Genomic DNA, 25,817 nt, shown 5'->3' with positions numbered 1-25,817 from the left:
TGATTGGTCAGATGACCCAGTCAGTTGTGATCAGTATAACGTTACTCTGTGCAGAAAAAGTTTCCTTTTGTGTCGCACTTCAGAACACAGCAGGCTTGTTCGACTTCATGCAGCTTGCGTGTTTATTCGAACACCTTTAGGTCCTCTAAAGCTCACAAATCCGTTTTTTATAACAGTAAACACTCTTTTCATGTAGTTGCGATGTTATATTGTGTCATGTTTATCAAATTAAAACTGATTAAAAAACGTAGACTCCACTTCATTGATAGTAGCTTATGTTGAACTTTATTCTTGTTCAAACAGACGCTGTATGAAGCAGTACATAAAGTATTGAATGAAAATGTCTCTGAAACATCTGTGCATTATTAGGCAAATATTGCATTTATTTCACTTCAGCTGTGGTAAAGTATGCAAACACCACGTGAGCGGTCACTACGGGAACCAGAAAGTGTCCGACTTCACGTCTCCCTTTGCAGCTCCTCCCCGCCTGCACGCGGCTACTCTCGCCGATCGGTTACATCCAGTATATATAAATGGTTACATCCAGCCGCAGCCGATGTCGAACGCACCTAGCGTCTCGTCGCCATGATGTTTTCAAGTTTTCCCTGGCCTTGGAGCGCAATAAGTGAGCGTATCGTATTCAAATAACTTGACAAGTTGACGTCATCTAGTTAGAGAAAAAGCTTCGGTCTTCTAACGATTCATAAAAATGACTCAGAGTCGACTCTTACTTTTGAAAGACAATAACTTTATATACGGTGCCAGTGGCGGAACTAGAGTTGTATACATGGGGTGGCCAGGGGGTGGCCACTGCTACTTTCGGGGGTACACAGTACTCACACACACACACACACAGTGGAAAAGCTTATGGAAGGAATTGGGTCACTCTGTTTGTGTCTATAAGTGTTGAACATCCAAAATATTTGCAGAAAACAAAGCTTAAGCACCAAGGAGATAAGATACCGTAGCATGTGTCTGTTATGTACTGCTGCGTTTATTTACAAAAAAACTCACATTTACAAAAAAAAACAGTTTTTTTAATTGTACTTGAAAAATGTAAACAATTGTATTGCCCATCAATATAAAATCTTATCCTAGGAAGATTTAATACAACATAATTCTTTCTTTATAATAATTTATAATTATTCTTTCTAAATATAATTATTTTTTTATGTTCATTTTTGGGTGAACTATCCTTTTAATCTGGCAAAATCATCTCAACTTAAATTCCTGAATTGGGTATGTGCAGGGCCTGAAATTAAAACCCGACCACACGCCAAATGCGGGTGAATTCTGCAATTGGCGGGTAACACTGTCAATCTACCTGCCACATTGGCAGGTAGCCAATGAGAATCGACCCTTCGCGGGGAGTTTGATTGACGGCGATCTGGCCAATCATAATCCGCCTTTTTTTGTCCGACAAAGCAGTCAGGAGAGTTCAACGTTGGATGATTTGAACTTGAAAAAACGGAGTGTACTGAGTAACGTTAGGCCTACTGACATCTTTCCGCAGTTAAAACTACATTCCTTCTTATGTTCATTCATGTTTATTTGATGCTATAAATTAACTAGAAGGAAGAGATGATCGGTTCACGAGCAGCTTTAACTGAGGCACCACAGCGATCTGTCAAGACACATTACAGAGCCAAAAAACGGTATTGTCTAAATTTCTTTAAAAATGACCAAATTTTAACGTTGAGACTTTGTTTAATATCAAAAGTAACCTGGACTGTCTTGTCTGTCAGCGTGTTGTCAGTGTCTCTGCTGCGCGATGTGTTTTTCATTGCGTGAGATCATGGTTTGGCGTGAGCACGGTGTAGCTTGACAGACATAGCAACAGTAACTAAAGGGGCCGGGTCTTTACGTTTTTTTTGTTGTTGTTTTTTTTGCAACTGTTGTTCTTTGACATTTAAACGAAGTCAGCCATTTAGTTGGATTTTAGCTAAAAATGTGGCGGCACATTACTGGAGTACAGAAAGCATCTGTGAAAGCAGCGCAGTTTGAGTGTTTCGGAACGTATATGTGATCGGAGAGAACGATGAGGCCCTTCTCTGACTACGTTTGAATAATATGTGAGTTAAGTATTAAACTGTTGGTGAGATGAGATGAGATAATGCAACGCTGACATAAGCTACATTACAATGACAGTTGCACAGATGTTGGGAGTTGGGAACCGGTGAGAAAATGCCTACCCGGTAACTTTACCAGTAATAACAATATTAATTTAGTTCTGCTTAACGGTTCCTGAACGCTGTAACTAACAGCTGCCCAGCGATCAACACAGCCGCGTGTGATTTACATACGAGCTGCACTAGGTCTATATCTGTATTCTAAGAGTCATTATTACTTGTAAGGATCTCGTTAATAACTTGACAGCACTTAAATGTGTATTCTTACAAGTTAAAGAACAAATGTTTGTGCAATTCCTTTTTTTTTTTCACCTTTTATGAGGCCAAACAAAAAAAAAAAAAAAAAAAAACTGGCTGGTAAAAAGTCACTGTGGCGGGTGGATTTTTAAATCCACCTGCCACAGTGGCTGGTGGTCAAAAAAGTTAACTTCAGGCCCTGGGTATGTGATTGACTGCCTGTGTCTGGTAGATGCTCTGACCTGTTGCTGGTCCTGAAGTCTGACCACACTGACTCTGACTAGCCAGTGGTGATGCAAGGGCTGGGGTCTGTTTGCACCTGATCTGCCTGTTAGTCATTTTAAGCCAAAATGGGAGTCAACCTTGAACAAATTGCAACAGAAGCAAACTCAACAGAAGCAAGAGATTGAGTTTGGGACTGGGTCTGTGGGACTGTTTCTGGGGGACGAGTCTGAGGGAAGAACAGGAGACAATGGTAAGGAGAATGCAAAGGACAAAAGGTAAAATAAAAAGTGAATCCCCAGAAACAGTTTTCGAAACTTTCCCCTAATGGGATTCTTCTAGACTTTTTTTCCTTACTCAGGACATATTGAGGATACAAAATTATTTGAGTTTGCTTCTGTTGCAATTTGTTCAACCTTTTTTCATAAAATGACTGGACTATGTTTGTGCTTATTTAAAAAGTACTCTGATATCTCTCCATTTCTTTTCATGTTTAATTGACCCTGTTCAAAAATATGACAAATTTAAAATATGATTCCAATCATATTTATATTCTAATCATCATCCAATTACCAACATTTTCTCGCAGTAGCCTATAAAAAAAAATGGTGTTTTTGGTAATTTTCACAATTTCATGGCACCCCAGAATATTTTGTTGTATGAATATCTGAACATACCAAAAGAATGGACAGACAAAAAAATGTTTTATTCTAGCTTTGTGCGTCTTTTTTTTATCAACACTTGAATTTTGGCAAGTTTCATAAAAAGCAACATGAGCAAAAAGCTGAGAAAATCGCATTTTTATCAAAGACTACATCTAGATCAGATTCATAATGATGATCAAAACACAGTAGATCGAGTCTATCAACACCCTACACCCATAAAGCTTCATAGTCCTATAGTGATCGCATTATGATATCACTTGTTTCTGCTCTTCTTTGCCTGCGTTTTGATCTCCTATCCTCACATTAGCTAGAACATTTGTATACTGTAACGGAAAGGTACTGCATATGCGTGTATTAGGCCTAATGTAGGCTATTCGGAGCAAACCACCCTGATGCTAAACCTTAAAAACTTACTTCAAATATGATGTTTTCTTATTCGGTGAAGTTCGGTATCTTGCAACCATCTCTCATCCTCTGCTCGTCCGTTTGAAAACTGCGCGAACGTAATTTTTTTTTTTAAATCAGCATCAGCAACTGCCAGTAGCAAATAAAATTTTGGGGTGGCACCCGGGGTGGCCAATCGCATGTCAGGGGTGACCCCGGACCCCCCTCTGGCTCCGCCACTGTACGGTGCACTTTCATATTTCAAACTTTGCAGGATGTTTTTGTTCACTTAGATCTATGTTACACACTACATGAAAGGTAAATTTCAAAATTCCATAATAGGTGCCCTTTAAATTAACACTCCTCAGTGTACAGGGTGGGCCATTTATATGGATACACCGTAATAACATGGGAATGGTTGGTGATATTAAAGTCCTGTTTGTGGCACATTAGTATATGTGAGGGGGCAAACCCATCTTGAGGAGTTTATCCCCTCACATATACTAATGTGCCACAAACAGGACTTTAATATCAAATATAAATATAAAAAAAATATATAAAAAAGAGAAACACAAGAACTACTGACTCGAGCCATTACACATTATTGCACTTATTATTTTACCAGTTTGACTTTATTTCTGTCATACATCTACACACATTCTTATTTAGATTTAACAGAAGTTTAGATGGTAATGTTTTATGGAATGTTTCGATTCAGGACTGACAGCAGTTCGATCAGTGTTTGTGTTAGTTGGGCTATTTTTCACTACAATAGTTAATTTCAGCAATGCTGTAATAATCTGAAGGTTTTAAAATCGCACACAGACATCAATAATCTACATATGAATCTCAACAATTAGCCTGGGTTTGCCCATGCTGCCTTGCGCGCAGCGCAATTTTATTCACTCTGCTAGGCAGCCTGGACACCATGGACCAGATTTTCCCCTCAAAAAGGGAACCAATCGAAGAACGGGGAGGGAGCAGCAAGACGATGACGACGTCTATGCAACACACCGAAGCAGTTTGTTTAAATCTATGGATCCAACATGGCAGCAGATGCGAAGTTACCTTTCGATGCAGCCTTAGATAGTGTTCCAAGTAGTTTAGAACGCAAGTTTATTTCGTCTTCTTCCTCGTCGAATTTCTGTCGCTCTACATACGTCATCTGGTATAATTGAAACGATTGGCTATGAGCTACGTACAAGCGCATTTGATAGACATTCGTAGCGCCCAATAAACGGCTGTGGGCATTCGTAAACCACGCCTCAAATACGAGAAAATGAACATGTGGTTCCCAGACCACGTCTCAATGAGACGATGTCTGATGTTAACCAGGCTACTCAACAATGGTGACAATCAAACAAATGCTTCATGTTGCAGTGCATGATGGGAGCCACCAATCAAAATGCATCCATGGCTCACATCATGCATTGCAGCATGAATAAATTATGCAGGTGAATTGTCCTGTAATTTGCATTGTTTTTTCCTGTTTGCTTTTATTTTGCTATTGTTATATTATGACTTTAGTAGCTTGTTTTGTGATGTTCAGAATTGATATGTTTGTCACTAGTTTGTTTATTGTCACCATTGTTGAGATTCATATGCTGATTCTTAAAGTCTGTGTGTTTAAAACCAGAGGTGGAAAATTCAGGTTCAGAAAGTCTTCTCAGTATTTTGTTCCAATCACCTGGCTTTGTTAAGTCAAGTCATCTTCATTTATATAGTGCTTTTAACAATGTAGATTGTTCCAAAGCAGCTTTACATTGATAATAGAAAATTAAAGTAAAGTGTTTTGGCTTTACAGCAGCTCTAGAATAAAGTTATTGTCCAGCTAAAGTTAGTTTGATTGATTCACTTCCGTCACAACAATCATAACAGACACCGTTTTAACAGAAAACTCTTAAGTTCTTTCTGCGCAAACTTCAAAAACGTGAACCAGTGAGAACGTTGATGGCGTGCACATGCGTATTACGAGTTCATTTCAGCCAGGAGAGAGAACTAATTAAGTGTTAAAATATGAGTCTTAAATTAACACTCGAGAGTGTTAAAGTTAATGAGCTAATTAAGTGATTGATTGAGTGATGATTGACCATTATTGAAGACACCTGATGTTAACAAGCAGAATCACTGAAGGAGAAAAATCACCATTATGGAGATCAGTGTTTGATTTAATTGGGCAGTTGACCTTTTTAAATGTTTTACTTTAGATTTTGTTTGGCTGCTGTATCTGAGTTATAACAGCCAGATGAACAAAGAGAAATGGTGATCAGGTGGTGTTGGTTATATTTTAACATAATCATCATTTGACCTGACTCACTGAACTCATTTAGAGCCTAATCTCTGACTTAAATGTATATTGTTGATTACAGCATCACAGTGATTCTACAGAATAATGGTCAATCATCACTCAATCAATTACTTAAACGGACAGTATGGAATTTTTCGCCACTAGGGGTCGCTAACCTCTTTACAATAACAAAGGTGTAGTTTGATGATGCAACATTTGCTAAGAACTATGGATCTTGTCGTCAACGTCAAGCCGACCGATTTAATAATGTTTATGGATGACTGAATACATCGATGCTTTTATCATGACTGTGATATGAAGCAGTTCGGGATTGCTAAGAGACAGCTATCAGCTCCACACACAACGCGAGTCCCGCGGATATAAAAGGAATATGGACATTTCATTCTACCGAACTACACATGCAGAATTACAACAAACAGGTCAGTTTATTAGACAAATTAAACTTGTGAGGTAACGCAGCGCTGTTTCACTTGGTCTAACATTACACTAGCACACTAAACTGCATTTGAATGTGTTGAAATGTATGTGTTAGTTTGTCTGTATGAGACTAGCAGTAAGCTAGATCAACATTAGAATAACATACATCTCATATTCTAACATTTTATCATTGTTGAACTATATAACATTGATTAGTTTTATGTAAATGTGCTCACCTGTTTAATAAAGTACATGTAGGAGCGGTCGAAGTCTCGGACGTGGAGCTCTCGTTTATATACTGTCTATGGGAGCTCTAGGCATCTCGAAAACACCGCGCTGATATTTATTCTCGTTTTAGTTCTTATTTTTTATCCAAAGTCTGCTTGCCATGGTCCATAAAGTTTGAACGAAACAACAACAGCGTGCAGATAGACATTGCGAACTACACAGTTGTCTGCGTCTGTCGCTTTGGTTACTATCAGAGGGCTCTGGTTCATAGCTCTGGTTGCTATGGCAGTACGAGCGGAAACCAGGGACAACGCGGATATGACGCCACTGACTGCGACAAAACGGAAATAAAGAAACGGGACGTGTCTTCGAATTAAATTACAAATTTCTCCTGGTTTGAAAGTTGTTGGAAACAGTCGGGATAATGTAAGTACACAACTAAAAAATATATATAACATAGATATAGTGATTTTTTATATTTTTAAAGCAAAAAAGTTACATATTGTGCATTGCGCAAGTCTCTGAGTTTTTGCAGAACTATGCCCCCTTCTGGCGACACGCGAAACTGCAACCAGAGTTGTGCACGCGGTTACGTGGAGTTTGCGTTGGGGTTTGGGATGAACTAGAAGCCGGTCTCTTTGGATCCATCTTCTACTTTTGCCAAAGTCGCTTGAGTTGTCTTCGCTGATGCGGATAATGGCGGCGAATACACAAACCTGCCAGACATAGCCAGGTGAGCGTGAACGCGCATGACGTCACGCCCAGTCGATTCCGTCCCGAATCCCTCTTATTTATTTTACTGTACAGGATTATAGAGGCAATCGCAGAGATCATAGAAGGGCTCATTCAGCCCATCAGGCAATTGTTTAAGCATGTATGGGTTAGAAAAACGGGTATTTTTAACATGAAAAGTTGCTTAATGCACCTTTAACACTCTTGAGTCTGGAGCCATATAAACTCCCAGGAGAGTTTTTGCTGTGGTTTCACTAATTAGTTCTCTCTCCTGCTGAATTAACAAATCCAGGTGGTTGGAACAAAATACGGAGGAGGACTTTTACTTTCTGAACCTGGACTTTCCACCTCTGACAAATTCATTACGAGTGTCTTCGAAACACACAAGCCATATGCCATAAGTGTATTATATTTTACTAAAAAATATATGCTCAGTAATACCTTTGGCTTATTCCAAATACTACAAATTGCACACGTTGTCTTCAATAACAAATGCACATTAATAAACAAATATTACTTAGCTATACTTTGTACAATATATTATTGTATACTATAATGTATTTTGAAAGTATCCTTCAATGCATTGTTACATTTATCATTTTCAGCACACAGTTAAAAATATATCTTACCTAAAGTATATTTTAAAGTAAAGTACAGAATTTTCACTTCAATTATATTTTTCTAAAATATATTTTTAGAAAATATACTAAAGTACAATTATTTTAAAGTGTGTTAAAAGTTGTATTGTGGAAATAGGTAAAAGCATGATGCTAATATAGTTTTAATATATTTAAAGACGTACTATTAATGTACTATTGAAAAAGGGAATATATTTCAAATACAATAAAGCATACTTTTTTCATTAGAGATTGTTTATTCTTAGCTTTGAACTGTTAAGTTCTTAACTTTTCTTTTCTTTAGTGATTCTGCTTATCATAAAGTGTCTTAAAAAAAATCAAACAATCATCACTTAATCACTTAATTATGTAATTAACTCTTACACTGCTTCAGAGTGTTTTTAACACTGCTGGTGGTTCATTTAACTCTCTATGGTGAAAATCAAGTTAACGGTGTTTCTATGACTGTGTGGTGTTTTTAACATGATTTAAGACAAACGATATACAAATTCATGTCAACACCATTGTTGAGTATATTCAAACTGCAGTGAACCAAAGACAGTCTCAAAAACACAATTAGAAACCACCCGTTTTCCACTGTTACAAACATGTCACCCATCCCGTCAACGTGCAGGATGGGGCTTTTCTCCTCTGATTTTTTATGATGTTCAAAGCGTTTCTAAGGCTACGTTCAGACTGTCAGTCCAAATCTGATTTTTGTGCATATCCGAATGAAATCCGATCAGAATTAGCTGATGTGAACAGCAAAAAAAATCAAAATCTCTGGTTCTGCTGCTGCCACAGAAGACGCAGTAGTCCAGCGTGTCGATACACATTTCCATGTTGTAAAATTTAAATAAGACAACATCTGTATTGCAAACCCCTCCATGTTGCTGTTGTTGTATTTGGCGTATGCCTACTAACACAACGTCATTGCCATAGAAAACAGTGCAGATATTCCCGAAACAATCAGAACACAGACACATTCTTCATCTTTAAATATAGACAGACATGGAGACACAAATATCATGAGTGTGTAGAAAGAGCTCATGTGAATATAATTACCTGCACAGTATGCAAGATTGCAGAGAGTTGGTCTAACCAGCTCATAGACATAATAATTGCCTGGACAGGCTTTTACTTTAATGGGAAAAGACACGTAATAGCAGCAGTAATTGTCCCAGTCACCGCAGACATATCGAGTGACGACTCCATCTGTTACTGTTGGGTGTCCACCATGTATCCACAGTGCAATATTAGTGGGAAACTTTAATGGGAAAAGACCTGTAATAGCAGCAGTAACTCCTATAATTACTGAAGACATCTCGAGTGACGACTCCATCTGTTACTGTTTTTTTTTTTTTTCAGTTTTTTTGTTTTGTTTTGTTTTTACAATGTATTTTACTGGTAGATTAAGTATTGTATTCTTCTGACAAATGACACAAGCACACATCTATCCAATGGTACAGGGCTGTGTTTCCCAAAAGCATCGTAAGTCTAAGTTGATCATAGAGACCATTGTGTCAGTTGTTCTACGATCAACTTATGCTTACGATGATTTTGGGAAATGCAGTCCTGATCTGTAGCCTACATACATTAGAAAACATTCAGAAAATAAGCCAATAGAGACACAGTGTGTAACATTACCAGGTGAGATGGTCACTGGTGTGACAGTTGTAGGGCTGGTGTTAATGCTGCCAGTGTCTGAAAGTTTGGATGAATAGTGATTAATGAACAGAGACACAAATATCATGAGTGTGTAGAAAGAGCTCATGTGAATATAATTACCTGCACAGTATGCTATATTGCAGTAAGGTGGTCTAACCAGCTCATAGACATAATAATTGCCTGGACAGGCTTTTACTTTAATGGGAAAAGACACGTAATAGCAGCAGTAATTGTCCCAGTCACCGCAGACATATCGAGTGACGACTCCATCTGTTACTGTTGGGTGTCCACCATGTATCCACAGTGCAATATTAGTGCCACAGTTGCCGCTCTCAACACACGTGTCTGGGATATGAGCGCTCATTCTGTTAATGAAGAGACGATACCAGCCGCTCCAGGAGACAGACCTGTCACACATGTAGTATGAATGTAAGCCATATGTATTATTGATGGATCTCCATGGATTGTCCAGCACAGTGTAGTTGTAGCAGGGGTCTGCAGAGAGATAAACTTATGAAAACTTAGAAAGTCATAGTCTAAATATAAATATGTTCATGAAAGCACATTATATGAATAATGATATGATGATATGATTATTATATGATGAATGACAATGAATGAGGGATGAAAGATGAATGAGAGATCAGGATGAATGAGAGATGAATGAGGGATGAATCAGAGATGAATGAGACATGATGTATGAGAGATGATGCGCCAAAACGGTATTTATGTTTTTGAATTTCGTAAGAAAAGACATAATTTGAAATCTGAGACTTTGTTTCATAAAGCACAAAGATCATTGTGATTTATTGGATGGGATGCACGCTAATGCATTCATTCATCAACTGAAAACAGGATGACTAATCGATTCTTGGGATTTAAGAATCGATATTGTTTCGTAAAAATGAGAATTGATTAAAATCTAGAAATCAATAATTTTTTATTTAAAAAAAACATCAACTTAGGCTTATGATGATTTTGGGAAATGCAGCCCTGATCTGTAGCCTACATACATTAGAAAACATTCAGAAAATAAGCCAATAGAGACACAGTGTGTAACATTACCAGGTGAGATGGTCACTGGTGTGACAGTTGTAGGGCTGATGTTAACGCTGCCAGTGTCTGAAAGTTTGGATGAATAGTGATTAATGAACAGAGACACAAATATCATGAATGTGTAGAAAGAGCTCATGTGAATATAATTACCTGCACAGTATGCTGAACAGTAGGAACCAGCCGGACTAACCAGCTCATAGACATAATAATTGCCTGGACAGGCTTTGACTTTAATGGGAAAAGACCCGTAAAAGCAGCAGTAACTCGCACCGAAACCGACCCCGTAACCGCAGACATCTCGAGTGACGACTCCATCTGTTACTGTTGGGTGTCCACCACGTATCCACAGTGGGATACTAGTGCCACATCTGGACTGAGCAACACATGTGTCTGGGATATGAGCGCTCACACCATTAATGAAGAGATGATACCAGCCGCTCCAGGACACAGACCTGTCACACATGGAGTTATATCCATTACTGATGGATCTCCATGGATTGTCCAGCACAGTGTAGTTGTTGCAGGGGTCTGCAGAGAGATTAATTTATGGAAATATATTAAGAAATTAACAAGTTTCTGAAAAACATGTTTTATTACAAAATGTAACCAAAAGTGCAGCTTTAGACATTACTTCTTCTTCTTCTTCTTCTTCTTCTTTTGCTAATTCAGAGTGATTCATTTCGATCCACAACATTTTTTCAAATGCATTTAAAGGGTTATTTAAATATCAATGCATCTTAAAGAAAAAGACAATCTTTTAAATTGGAACATGTTACATACCAGTATAATCATGTACATATTATTATGATTACTATTTTTGAAGATTTTATTTCCATTTTCTTGGTCTAAAAATGACCATTTCAAAATGACCTAACATTGCCAGGGTTTGAACTGAGAAGACACGAGGTGCTCAGAAAAGTGTCACAGGAATTGCCATTGTGTATGAAATGTGCTATATAAATAAACTTGCCTTCCCAGCTAACAGACTTTTGTTATAAGAAAGTTCTCCAAATATTCAGTGTTGGTTCTGGGAACGTGAAAAATGTCCAGTTTTCTTGACGTTAGAGGAACGTGTTTTAAAAGGTATAATGTTCCTCAAACGTTCTTTCAACTTAACTTTGATTTAAAATTCAACATTATAGGAATGTTGATTTCTAATATTCCAAGAACATAAACATGTCCAGTTTCCTTAATGTTACAAGAATGTTATTTAAATGTTAGTGTGATGTTCCTGAAAAAGTCTTTCAATCATCTTTTGAAAGAGTAATAAGAACACAAACTACAACTTTCTTCAGACACAGCCTTAGATGAACTGAAGATAAAAGACATTAACTCTCTCAAGATCTGATTAAACAACTCCACAAACAGCATTACCAGCTTCACTTATTACTAACCAGACTGACTTTATTTCTGTCACACGTCTACAGAAGATCTTATTGAGGATTAACAGAGGTTTAGATGTTGATGTCTTATTGAAAATGTTTCTTTTGAGGTCACCATTATGGAGATCAGTGTTTGCTTTAGTTGGGCTCTTGACCCTTGACTTTCATTAAGTTTGTGCTTTATCAGCAATTGACCCTTCGCAGGGAGCTTGATTGACAGGTGATCTGACCAATCATACTTCGCCATCCGCCATTTTGTCCGACAAAGCAGTCAGGAGAGTTAGTAGATTAACATAGGAGGATTTGAACTTGAAAAACGGAGTGTACTGACGCCTTTCTGTGGTTAAAACAACATTCCTTTTTGTGTTTGTTCATGTTTATTTGAGGCTATAAATTAACTAGAAGGAAGAGATGATCGGTTCACGAGCAGCTTTAACTGATGCTCTACAGCGATCTGTCACTGCACATTAAAGAGCAACAAAACGGTATTTATTGTTAAAATTTCTTTTTAAAAATGACCAAATTTGAAAGGTGAGACTTTGTTTAATATGTTTAATATCAAACGTAACCGAAAAGTAACCTGCTCTGTCCTGTCTGTCAGCGTGTTGTCAGTCTCCTCTCTACTCCGCGATGTATTTTTCACTGCATGAGAACATGGTGTGGCATGAGAACGGCGTAGCTTGTCGGACATAGCGACAGTAACTAAGGGGGGCGGGTCTTTGCGAACGGTCAATTGCAGGTTTTTATGGATAATATTTACAGGCTTATTAAGGCTGAGATGACTTCATATTTAATATACACATATTTTGTGGCTCAGATAAGGTCCAGTTGTGGTTTATTTCTTTGCTCTTGGCTGACATGTGGCATTGCTATGGCCTGCTTGTGGCCCAGATCTGGCAAACAGGAGTGAGCCACCCAAGGGCCGTCATTCCACACTGGATGTGACCCAGATCATCTTTCCGCGTGTGCCAGATGTGGGCCGAAACAATGTTGCTATCTGGGTTGTGACTCGTGTCAGCTACAGGACCTCTGCTCTGAAGGACAAAGAAAAAGAAAAGCTTTGTGTTCCACTTCCGAAGATACACAACCTCAAAGCAACTGCTCATGTTCCACTGTCTGTGTGTGCTCTCCGCTGTGTGTGTGTGTGTGTGTGTGTGTGTGTGCTCTCCGCTGTGTGTGTGTGCTCTCTGCTGTGTGTGTGTGCTCTCCGTTGTGTGTGCTGTGCTCTCTGCTGTGTGTGTGTTTGTGTGTGTGTGTGCGCTCTCCTCTGCGTGTGCTCTCCGCTGTGTGTGCTCTCCATTGTGTGTGTGCTCTCCGCTGTGTGTGTGTGCTGTCCGCTGTGTGTGTGTGTGTGTGTGTGCGTGTGTGTGTTCTCTGCTGTGTGTGTGCGCTGTGCTCTCCGCTGTGTGTGTGTGTGATCTCTGCTGTGTGTGTGCGTGATCTCCGCTGTGTGTGTGTGTGTGTGTGTGTGTGTGTGATCTCCGCTATGTGTGTGTGCTCTCCGCTGTGTGTGTGTGTGTGTGTGTCTGTGTGCGCGCGTGTGTGTGTGTGTGCGTGCTCTCCGCTGTGTGTGTGCTGTGCTCTCCACTGTGTGTGTGTGTGTGTGTGCTCTCCGCTGTGTGTGTGTGTGTGTGTGTGCATGCTCTCCGTGGTGTGTGCTGTGCTCTCCGCTGTGTGTGTGTGTGTGTGTGTGTGTGTGTGCTCTCCGCGGTGTGTGTAAAAGCAAAAGTCTGCTTAAAAATGTGCTCTGGAAAGTTTCTCTGGACTTGTTTCTGTTTGCAAATCTTCTGTGCTTTAACATGGTGTGTGTAGCAGTGCTGGGCAACGCTGGTAAATGACGCTATCCTCATTCACTCGTCCTCTCCCTGCTTTCTGCTCACATGCTCTGATAATAATAGCGCTGTAGCACTACTCTCTTTTGATAAGCGTTTAAAAAACCTGTTAAATCTGATTCTGTTCAGAACTGAATGAAGAATAAGATATTCATATTCATAATGAATATTTTAATTAAGGCCTGTTTCCTTTCCAATTTTTTGTGTTACTTTATTTCATTGGCTATATCTACAGGTTCACAGGTTATATCTACTGACAGTTATGCTTCAATTAAACCTTGTTTTTTTTTTAGGTTGGTTGAAATCAGTTATAATCAGTAATCTTAAACAATTTATTTCATTTCAACATTTCAAGTTATTGTAGATGTTTCCACATGAAGTACATTTTCTAAGTTGAAATGACAAAACATTTTTTCTGTGTACATTACCTATTGCAGTCGTCACCGGTGAGACAGTTGAAAAGGCCAAGTACAGTCTTAAGATATCTAAAAAAATAATTATAAATACAAATGAATCAACATGTTTAGGACACAATAAAATATACAAATAAACATATATAAATATAAACTTGTACTTAAAATAATAGTTCACCCAAAAAATTAAAGTTCTGTCATCATGACTTTTTCTTTCACAGAATATTGTATTGTCTATCCTAGAAATTATTATTATTCTCATCCATCTTTTCCACATTATGAAACTCTCAAGCCTTTTCTGTTCAAACTAACAAAAAAGCGCCATTGCAGCACTACAGTATCTATATGAAGTATGATGTGTGTGTCATATTCCAAATCTTCTGAAGTCAAACAGCAGCTTTATGTGAAGAGCAGAATGAAATGAAAGAAGTGGTTGTTGTTTAGAGTGGTTTCTCACAGATAAATCAATCACATTGTAGTTGTATCAATATAAATTATTGCATGAATGACTAAATGATTCAGGAATTCTAGAAGTTTCAACAGAAAGAAAAGTGATTTCTCCCAAATGGATCCTTACATGCAAAAAAGCATGTGAGTGACTTGCAGAGGTGTTCTTGACCCCAAGTTCTTGACCACTATTTCAAGGACAATTAGGATGAAAACAAATGAAAAGCTTTTATGTAACTCAAATATTACATATGTTTTTTCCACAAATAGGCCCTTTTTTATTTTTTATTATTCCATAATTTAATGAGGCTCCAGTTCTGCCCAGTTCTCTTACGAGAGTTCTCTCGTACTGCGTTTTTACTAAAACGCTACGGGAAAAGTCTCTTTTCACGAAACACTGAAGCAAAAAATTATCCTTTAATTTTCATATATGTAAAACGCGTTGCAGCAGCAGTCAGCTATGGCGAGACGGCTTGCTCGCTCATTGGCTGCTCTGCGGCAACTGCATAAGCCTATCGAGCGAGGCCTGGGGTGACGTCAGGCCAATGAGGGCGCTTCGCGCCCTCCTCGCCACTTCCCGCCGAGACGGGCGTGGCTTACCTCTATAAAAGGAGCTCGAGAAGGCTGATTCACTTGATTTTAATCTCTTCAGCGAAGCGCACGCATCGCTGGATCACGAGGAAGCACGCGTCGTCTGATGCAAGCACTTCAGCGGGACGAGCCCTTGAAGCCGCTGGCCAACGCCGCCTTCTACCGCCGTACCTGCTGCGCTTTCCGACGCCATATCCTTTACATTCTTTGTTCTTGTGTATGTGTGTGTGTGTGTGTTCGCTTTGCAACACGCACCCCTAAAAGAGCTGCGTCTTTTTCAAGATGCCTTCTCATGCAGCGCTCGCGCTCGCTGACGGCGAAACGCCTTCACTCCGAGCCAATTGCCTACGGTGACTCTGAGGACTCGCCGGGCATCCTTTCCGAGGCTGCCCTTCCTGGAAGCGGATGGCGGGATTAGTTTTTCTTTACGTTACAAGAAAAGCTACCCTGCCTCTGCATGCGTCATTCACCGGCGAAGGAGAAAAGAGTGTTCTTAGTCCCACCGTTGGTCGGTCTGACCTCTTTTCTCTCACATTTCTCAGTTCCCTGTTCGGCGACTGGAAATATTGCAGCAAGTGAGTCTGTTACACGCTTGCCTGCCAGCAAACGCCGAAGAATACATGTTGACGCCGCTTTCAAAAGCCTGTATCCCCCTGTGGCTCAGTGGTGGAATTATACGTTTTCCACACGGGGGACCGGGGTTCGTATCCCGGTCTAGCGGCATATATATTTATGCCGCCAATGCTTTGCTCTGTCAGTCCCCTGAAGGCGACTGCAGAGATGCATTTTGCAGCCAGCGAGCGCGTAGTACCCGCTTGCCTGCAACCGAACACCGTTTCTACGGTTCCCGTGCGTCACTGGCGAAAGGAGAATGGAGTGTTTTCAGCCCCGCTGAAACTGGGCGATATCCACTCTTCTCACATTCTGGCATTTTGCAGGCGTCTGAAAATGCAAATCACTCTGTCTGTTCCCCGAGAGGCAACTGCAGACGTGTTTTTTGCTGCCCACGAGCACGTGGTACATGCCTGCAAGCAAACGCCAGTGTGGATAATACTCGCGCTGACTATATCTATGTATCTTCACTGTGGTCCAGTGGTAGATTCTTAGACTTGCGCGCGGGGGATCCGAGGTTCGAACCCCAGGCCTGCCGGCAGAAAATATTTATGCCGCCGAATGCAAATCACTCTGTTTGTTCCCCGAGAGGCAACTGCAGACGTGTTTTTTGCTGCCCACGAGCACGTGGTACATGCCTGCAAGCAAACGCCAGTGTGGATAATACTCGCGCTGACTTTGTCTATGTATCTTCACTGTGGTCCAGTGGTAGATTCTTAGACTTTCGCGCGGGGGATCCAAGGTTCGAATCCCAGGCCTGCCGACAGAATATTATGCCGCCGAATGCAATCACTCTGTTTGTTTCCCGAGAGGCAACTGCAGACGTGTTTTTTGCAGCCCACGAGCACGTGGTACACGGGCCGATGATGCTATATGTGTAGAGAAGATGCCCACTGCTAGTGCCCATCCCTACACACTAGCACAGCCCTTCACACAGGGCCCGCGCTCATATATTCGACTCGGGTCGATCACGCACACAACATAGTGAACGTGCGTGCCCACTGCCTAGTGCCCACAAACACTATGTTCTGCATGCCTTGTGGTTTCTGTAAAGACGAAACCTGTGTGCATTCACTCTGCTCAGACAGACAGTGCACTCATTGCAGTAACTGTGCCCGCTCTCCCGCGCCCACACTTACTCACGGTATTTTCTGGTGTCCCGGCCATGGCCGATGGTGCTATAAGTGTAGTGTCGATGCCCACTCCTCAGTGCCCATCTCTACACACAAGCACAGCCCTACACTTAGGGCTCGCGCACATAAAATCGACTCAGGTCGATTGCGCTTCCAACATAGTGAAAGTGCCCGCACAAACACTATGTCTCACAGACCACAGGCTCTCTGTAAAAACGAGACCTGTGCGCGCTCGCTCTGCTCAGTCAGACAGCGCGCCCAAAGCAGTGAATGTGCCCGCTTCCCGCCCACATTTACTCGCAGACATGAGTCCCGCGGGACCCGCTCAGCCCTCCCTCACTCAGTCAAGCGCTGTAGTAAGGTTGAGGACGAGCGCTCTGCCCGCTGTAATAAGCGCGCCCCCCGCCTCGAATGCCACAGGCATAACGCCTACGTTATTGCGCCCCGAAGCGCCTCTGTCGCACGGCGAACAGAGCGCGCTTCGCATCCAGCCCTTAGCCAACCATGCAGAAGCATGGGCAGCGCTTCCAGGGGTTTCGGACTGGGTGCTAGGCATTATAAAGAGAGGCTTCTCGCTACAGTTTTGTCGACGCCCTCCCCGCTTCACAGTGTGCGTCCAACTACGGTGGTTTCAGAAGTAGCACACCTACTTCGCGCCGAAATATCAAAACTGATAAGCAAAGGGGCGATAGAGCGTGTGCCCCAAGCTCAAAGCGAAGGGGGGCTATACAGCAGATACTTTCTAGTCCCCAAAAAAGACGATGGTATCAGACCCATACTGGATCTAAGACGGCTGAACAAAGCATTAGTGAAACGCAGTTTCAAAATGCTCACGACCAGGAAAATCCTCGCGCATGTTCGCCGAGGAGACTGGTTTATGTCAATAGATCTGAAGGACGCGTATTTTCAAATACAGATAGCGTCACATCACAGGCGATACTTGAGATTCGCCTTCGAGGGTCAGACATACCAGTATACAGTCCTGCCGTTCGGTTTGTCCCTGGCACCTCGTACATTTACGAAATGCATGGACGCAGCGCTCGCTCCTCTCAGACTCAGAGGCATGCGAGTGCTGAACTATTTGGATGACTGGTTGATCCTAGCCCAATCACGATCTCAGCTCGTGGAGCACAGAACCATTTTACTCGATCACCTCGAGAATCTTGGTATCACGGTCAATTGGGCGAAGAGTTCACTGAACCCCAGTCAAACGATTTCGTTTCTGGGTATCGCTCTGGACTCGCAGTCTATGACAGCGCGGCTGTTGCCACAGCGCGTGCTGCACATTCAGCGCGCGGCGAAGTCTTTCCGCCGCGGCGCTTTCACCCCGCTCAGGAAGTTTCAAAGGATGCTGGGTCTTATGGCCTCAGCATCGTCAGTTCTCCGGCTGGGCTTGCTCCGCATGCGCCCGCTGCAGTTCTGGTTGAAAGTGCGGGTGTCCGGTCGATTATGCCTCAAGGTCGATCAGAACTGTGTTACAGCCCTGGTGCCTTGGATGGCGGACGACTGGTACCGATCAGGTGTAAGCCTGGGGACTTCCTCGGGAGTGAGGATGGTGTCGACAGACGCATCCACCTCGGGATGGGGAGCGCTGCTCGAGGGCAGACCGTTCTTCGGCCTGTGGTCGGAACGAGAAAAGCTCCAACACAAAAACTTAGAAATGCTGACAGTGCACAACGCGCTGACGCGTTTTTGTCCCCACATCAAGGACCAACACGTCATAGTCCGTTCGGACATCATGGCTGTGGTGTCCTACATAAATCGCCAGGGCGGTCTGAAATCCACATCCCTGTACAGGTTGGCGAAACGCCTCCTAATATGGGCTCAGCACAACTTACGCTCGCTGAGAGCAGTGCATGTACCTGGGCTTCAGAATGTGGGCCCAGACAGACTGTCCAGGAACAACGTTCCCCCGGGCGAGTGGTCTCTACACCCACAAACAGTCCGGCTGTTGTGGGAGAGATTCGGCAGAGCGGAGGTGGACCTATTCGCGTCCCACGAAAACGCCTACTGCCCTGCGTTCTTTTCAAAGAGCGACAGCGCGCTGTCCCGAAGGTGGCCGCGCTGCCCGCTATACGTTTTTCCCCCCGTCTCCCTCCTGCCACAGGTGTTGGAACGGGTCAGGGAAACAAAATGCCCAGTGCTGCTTGTAGCACCGTTCTGGAAGAACCAAGCATGGTTCCCAGTCCTGATGCAGTTAGCAGACATCGCTCCATGGCCAGTGCCGTTGAGGAGAGATCTCCTCTCGCAGGCCGGGGGCTCGATTTGGCACCCACACCCGGAGCTGTGGTCCCTTCATGTGTGGGCGCTCAACGGATATCCGTTGGTCTCGCAGAGGGAGTCATGAATACCATCACTCAGGCTAGAGCACCGTCGACTCGGCGGCTTTATGCTTCGAAGTGGTCGGTTTTCTCCGGCTGGTGTACAGCTCGGAGCCTATCACCCCTCGAATGTGAGGTAACGGAGGTTCTCTCCTTCCTACAAGAGCTGTTGGATAAGGGCAGATCCCCTTCCACGCTCAAAGTATATGTGGCGGCTATTTCAGCGTTCTCCGGTTCAACGCTGGGTCAGTCACTGGGAAGGAACGATTTAGTCATCCGCTTCCTCAGGGGAGCTAGGAGACTGAATCCACCCAGACCTCCTTCAGTCCCTATGTGGGACCTTTCTACGGTCTTGGCGGCCATGAAAGGTGCCCCTTTCGAGCCTATCCAGTCTATTAGCCTCAAACATTTGTCTTTCAAAACAGTGTTTTTGATGGCTCTCGCTTCAGTGAAGCGCATAGGCGATCTGCACGCGCTCTCCGTGAGCCCGGCATGCTTGGAGTTTGGTCCTAATGACTCTAAAGTCATACTCAAACCTAAGCACGGCTATGTGCCGAAATCCCTCAACACGCCTTTTCGGGCTCAGGTTATTTCCCTGTCTGCCCTGCCGGCATCGAGTGAGGAGGGGGACTCGAGTTTTCTTTGCCCTGTTAGGGCTTTAAGAGCTTATATGTCCCGCTCTGCTGTCTTCAGACAGACAGAGCAGCTCTTTGTCTCGTTCAGCGGACGTTCCAAAGGAATGGCTGTTTCGAAACAAAGTCTATCCAGATGGATAGTTGACGCTATAGCGCTGGCTTATACTGTCAAGGGCATTCAATGCCCGTTGGGAGTTAGAGCGCACTCTACGAGAGGCGTTGCCTCCTCGTGGGCTTGGTCTAGCGGGATTTCCCTACAGGATATATGTACGGCGGCAGGCTGGGCCTCTCCGTCTACATTTATCAGGTTTTATAACCTAGAGGTTCCCGCCTTACAGGCTAAGCTTTTGTCGGTGTAGTCGATTCAGCTGTCTAGCTAGACCTCTGAAATCGCAGGCGCAATGCGCTACCGACTATCTTGGGCAGAACTGTGTAAGACCCACATTTCCCACATTAGTTCAGGCTCCCTACCCTGTCTATGTGATGTAATATTCGCGTCTGTGGACATGTCTATATAAGGACGGAGGGAATCCCCTCTTGTCTTTAGACTCTCCCTGTGAGGTGGCGTTAAGCCTGCGGACGCTACAGTATAGGGAATTAAGGCTCCCCTCCCTTATTCCCTGACTCTGTGTGAGTCTATCTGGTGATTATGCACTGTATGCCTGAAATAGCTTCCGGTGATCGGTGTTTTTATCCCAGCACGCACGGCGTTTTACAAGGGGTTCCCGTAGCGTTTTAGTAAAAACGCAGTATGAGAGAACTGTCGTAAGAGAACGTACTCGGTTACTAACGTAACCTCGGTTCTCTCTAGAAGAGGGAACGAGTACTGCGTTCTCTGCCGTGCGTATGGTTCACTCTGGTTCGCTTCGGCGATCAAAATCAAGTGAATCAGCCTTCTCGAGCTCCTTTTATAGAGGTAAGCCACGCCCGTCTCGGCGGGAAGTGGCGAGGAGTCGCGAAGCGCCCTCATTGGCCTGACGTCACCCCAGGCCTCGCTCGATAGGCTTATGCAGTTGCCGCAGAGCAGCCAATGAGCGAGCAAGCCGTCTCGCCATAGCTGACTGCTGCTGCAACGCGTTTTACATATATGAAAATTAAAGGATAATTTTTTGCTTCAGTGTTTCGTGAAAAGAGACTTTTCCCGTAGCGTTTTAGTAAAAACGCAGTACTCGTTCCCTCTTCTAGAGAGAACCGAGGTTACGTTAGTAACCGAGTACGTTTCACGTGGAGTATTTGGAGATTTTTTTCTCCTTAATTTCCGCGGGGTGTGAATTGTGCTAAAAAAAACAAAAACAAAAACGTTGCCTTATCTTCTCTAAATGTTCTAAGCTTTCCGCCCATTCATCTGACATTAACCACAATTTCAGCAAATGAAAAAACCTATCCATTGATGAAATGTTTTCTGTGTTGACACAAAACTTGTGCGATGTCCTAAACTGCTGAGATAATCACACAATGCCTGCCATAGTAGGCTACACGTCCACTAATGATGTGTCCGATATGCAAACGAATGACTCCTTTGTAGCATCTGTCCAACACTGAGCTCACGAGACGTCTGAATTGGTGTATAACAAATCGGTAACACTTAACAATAATGTTCCATTTATTAAACTCTAGTTAACTACATTAGTTAACAAACTGCACTTCTACAGTCACTTGTCTTTTGCAGAGAGAGATGTGAGGAGAGGAGAGGAGAGGAGAGGAGAAGTGTGGAAGAGCAAAGGAGAGGAACAGGAGAGGAAGATCAGAGGAGAGGAAGAGGAGAGGAGAGGAAGAGCAGAGGAGAGGAACAGGAGAGGAAGAGCAGAGGAGAGGAAGAGCAGAGGAGAGGAAGAGGAGAGGAAGAGCAGAGGAGAGGAAGAGGAGAGGAGAGGAAGAGCAGAGGAGAGGAACAGGAGAGGAAGAGCAGAGGAGAGGAACAGGAGAGGAAGATCAGAGGAGAGGAAGAGCAGAGGAGAGGAAGAGGAGAGGAGAGGAAGAGCAGAGGAGAGGAAGAGCAGAGGAGAGGAACAGGAGAGGAAGAGCAGAGGAGAGGAAGAGGAGAGGAAGAGCAGAGGAGAGGAAGAGGAGAGGAAGAGCAGAGGAGAGGAGGAGGAGAGGAGAGGAAGAGCAGAGGAGAGGAGGAGGAGAGGAGAGCAGAGGAAGATCAGAGGAGAGGAAGAGGAGAGGAGAGGTGAGGAAGAGCAGAGGAGAGGAACAGGAGAGGAATATCAGAGGAGAGGAAGAGCAGAGGAGAGGAACAGGAGAGGAGAGGAGAACAGAGGAAGAGCAGAGGAGAGGAAGAGCAGAGGAGAGGAACAGGAGAGGAGAGGAGAACAGAGGAAGAGCAGAGGAAGATCAGATGAGAGGAAGAGCAGAGGAGAGGAACAGGAGAGGAAGATCAGAGGAGAAGAAGAGCAGAGGAGAGGAACAGGAGAGGAGAGGAGAACAGAGGAAGATCAGAGGAGAGGAGAGGAAGAGCAGAGGAGAGGAACAGGAGAGGAGAACAGAGGAAGAGCACCGGAGAGGAAGAGCAGAAGAGAGGAACAGGAGAGGAAGAGCAGAGGAGAGGAAGAGCAGAGGAAAGGAAGAGGAGAGGAGAGGAGGAGAAGAGGAGAGGAACAGGAGAGGAGAGGAATAGGAACAGGAGAGGAAGATCAGAGGAGAGGAAGAGCAGAGCAAAGGAGAGGAGAGGAAAAGGAGAGGAAGAGGAGAGGAAGAGGAGAGGAAGAGGAGAGGAAGAGCAGAGGAGAGGAAAAGGAGAGGAAGAGGAGAGGAGAAGAAGAGCAGAGGAGAGGAAGAGCAGAGGAGAGGAAGAGCAGAGGAAAGGGAGAGGAGAGGAGAGGAATATCAGAGGAGAGGAAGAGCAGAGGAGAGGAAAAGGAGAGGAAGAGGAGAGGAAGAGCAGAGGAGAGGAGAGGAAAAGGAGAGGAAGAGGAGAGGAGAAGAAGAGCAGAGGAGAGGAAGAGCAGAGGAGAGGAACAGGAGAGGAAGAGGAGAGGAAGAGCAGAGGAGAGGAGAGGAGAGGAGAGAAGAGGAGAGGAGAGGAGAGGAACAGGAGAGGAAGAGCAGAGGTGAGGAACAGCAGAGGAAGAGCAGAGGAGAGGAAGAGCAGTGGAGAGGAAGAGCAGATGAGAGGAGAGGAAGAGCAGAGGAGAGGAACAGCAGAGGAAGAGCAGAGGAGAGGAAGAGCAGAGGAGAGGATATCCTGCAAGATACAGCGTCAGGGTATTATCTGGATGGAGAAATATTAGTCAGAAAGTGACCCATGGTAAAGATTTTGTAGGAGACCCAATTGTTCAGATTGTTGTTCCAAAAAATCTCTGTGATCTTGTTTTGACGACCGCTCATGATACTTCGGGACATTTGGGTGTTAAAAAAACGTATCAATTAATTTTGAAAAGTTTCTTTTGGCCCAAGCTTAAACGAGACGTGTCTGCATACATTAAAACCTGTCCTACTTGTCAGTAGACTGGAAAACCCAATCAGGTCTTGAGACCAGCACCACTTTTTCCTATTCCTGTGGTAAGCTAACCATTTGAACATTTAATTGTGGATTGTGTGGGCCCATTACTCAAGTCTAAGGCAGGTAGTAAATATTTGCTTACGATAATGTGCCAAACAACCAGGTTTCCAGCTGCCTATTCGTTACGCTCAATTACTACAAAGACCGTTTTAAAAGCCTTAACGCAATTCATTGCTCTGTGTGGAATTCCTAAGGTCATACAAACGGACCAAGGATAAAATTTTACTTCGAAAATATTTGCTCAAATATTAAAGCAGTTGCATGTTAAACATCAGAAAGCTAGTGCCTACCATGCTCAAAGTCAGGGGGCGCTAGAACACTTCCACCAGACACTGAAGTCGTTGCTAAGATCTTATTGCACGCACATGAAGGGTGATTGGGAAGACGGTTTGCCCTGGCTTCTTATGTCCGCTAGGGAAGCGTCACAGGAAAGCAAAGGGTTTAGTCCAAATGAGCTTGTGTTTGGACATTCGTTACGTAGTCCAATGTCACTTTTGTCAGAGGATTTGAAGGATGTCAATCCACCGAAGAATTTGTTAAATTATGTAAGTGATTTTTGTAGGAGATTGTATGAATCCTGTGCACAGGCAAAAGCGAATTTGGGGCATTCACAAGATAGAATCAAGCTGTTATTTGACCGTCGGGCAGAGGTTCGAATATTTAAGTCTGGTGACCAGGTACTTTCTTTAGTACCAGTTGTATGTTCTCCTTTTCAAGCAAAATTTGTAGGCCCTTATACTGTGCTGTGTCAGATTTCAGACTTGAATTATTTGATTGAAACTCCTGATAGGAGAAAGAAGGCTCGTGTTTGCCATGTGAATTTATTGAAACCCTATTATGTACGTGATGCTGTTAAAGATGCTACCCAAGAGGATGTTATTTCTACTTTGAGTTCGGAGACTCCAGAAGGATTCCAAGTGAAACCTGTGCTTGTGGTTGGTGCAAGGGTGGAAACATCTTTAAGAGCCGTTCAGGCAGTGCCTGTTTCCGATGATGAAGGTCTAGATCCGGGGTGAATCCGTTACACAAGGCTGTTTGGAAAACACAGAAGCACTTAAAAATTTGGGCGTGATGTTGAAGCATCTCCCTGATGTTCAATCCTCTGATGTGATTGCTTTAATAAATGAGTATGTCTCTCTTTTCCCAGATACTCCCACACAGACAAATTTAATCGAACATGATATTGATGTGGGCGACGCAAAACCCGTTCTTCAACACTATTACCGTGTTCCGTTGGAGAAAAAGCGACATCTAGAGGCTGAGGTTGAGTATTTGTTAAGAAATGGGTTAGCGGAGCCTTCTTATTCCAGCTGGGCGTCTCCGTGTATTCTGGTTAGAAAAGCTAACGGGTCTTTTAGATTTTGTACAGACTACAGGAAGGTAAATGCACTAACTAAACCTGATTCCTTCCCTTTGCCACGAATTGAAGATTGCATTGACGAGGTTGGGTCTGCCACTTATGTTAGCAAATTTGATCTGCTAAAGGGTTATTGGCAGGTGCCTTTAACAGCTAGAGCCCAAGAGATCTCTGCATTTGTTACTCCGTCAGGCCGGTTCTTATATTATGTGTTTTGGCCTGAGAAACGCTCCAGCTACGTTTCAACGATTAATGAATCGAGTTATTTCTGGCCTGGAAGGTTGTGCAGTTTATCTAGATGATGTAGTCATCTATAGTGACACTTGGTCAGAACATCTTAGTCGGATTAGAGCTTTGTTTGATCGTCTGGTTGCGGCTAACCTTACTGTTAATTTGAGCAAGTGTGAATTTGCTAAGGCCACTGTAATCTATCTTGGCAAGGTCGTAGGTCAGGGTCATGTATGTCCTGTTCGAGCTAAAGTCGCCGCAATTGATCAGTTTTCTACTCCTACAACTAAAAAAGAGTTGATGAGGTTTCTTGGGATGGTTGGGTTTTATAGGGGGTTCTGTCAGAATTTTTCTACGGTGGCAGCTCCTCTTACCAACCTGCTTCGAGAGATAAGATCAAATTTGAGTGGACTTCTGAGAGAGCATTTGAGGATGTTAAGTCTCTTCTCACTGTGTCTCCAATTTTGGTAGCACCTAGACTGGATAAACCCTTTAAATTGCAAGTTGACGCTAGTAATGTGGGAGCTGGAGCTGTGTTACTGCAGGCCTCAGAGGATGGTGTCGATCGTGTGGTGGGGTACTTCTCTAGAAAGTTTAATGCTTATCAACTTAACTATTCAGTTATTGAAAAAGAAGCATTAGCTCTGATTTGGGCATTAATCCATTTTGAAGTTCAGGTGTAGGACCATTGGTGATTT

At 43.2% G+C, this 25,817-nt stretch overlaps 1 protein-coding gene and 1 pseudogene across 2 annotated transcripts in view; one reads left to right on the top strand and one right to left on the bottom strand.

Annotated features, from left to right (window-relative positions):
* LOC311077980 (putative adhesion G protein-coupled receptor E4P) overlaps nt 1-25,817 on the top strand; it is a 340,053-nt pseudogene that overhangs the window by 224,631 nt on the left and 89,605 nt on the right. The window lies entirely within an intron of this gene.
* The window catches only part of LOC311077903 (uncharacterized protein), a 48,714-nt gene continuing 32,228 nt past the window's right edge, over nt 9,332-25,817 (bottom strand). The window contains exons 5-9 of the mRNA XM_084106551.1: nt 14,306-14,362; nt 10,814-11,191; nt 10,673-10,729; nt 9,728-10,102; nt 9,332-9,643 (exon numbers count right to left, since the gene is read on the bottom strand). Of these exons, the coding sequence (XP_083962677.1) occupies nt 9,489-9,643; nt 9,728-10,102; nt 10,673-10,729; nt 10,814-11,191; nt 14,306-14,362 (1,022 nt within the window). The 3' untranslated portion in view covers nt 9,332-9,488. The remainder of the gene's footprint in view (nt 9,644-9,727; nt 10,103-10,672; nt 10,730-10,813; nt 11,192-14,305; nt 14,363-25,817) is intronic.

Source organism: Abramis brama, assembly GCF_963993115.1.
Source record: "Abramis brama genome assembly, chromosome: 2".
Classification (NCBI taxonomy): Eukaryota; Metazoa; Chordata; class Actinopteri; order Cypriniformes; family Leuciscidae; genus Abramis; species Abramis brama.
This window is presented reverse-complemented; position numbering and strand designations above follow the sequence as displayed.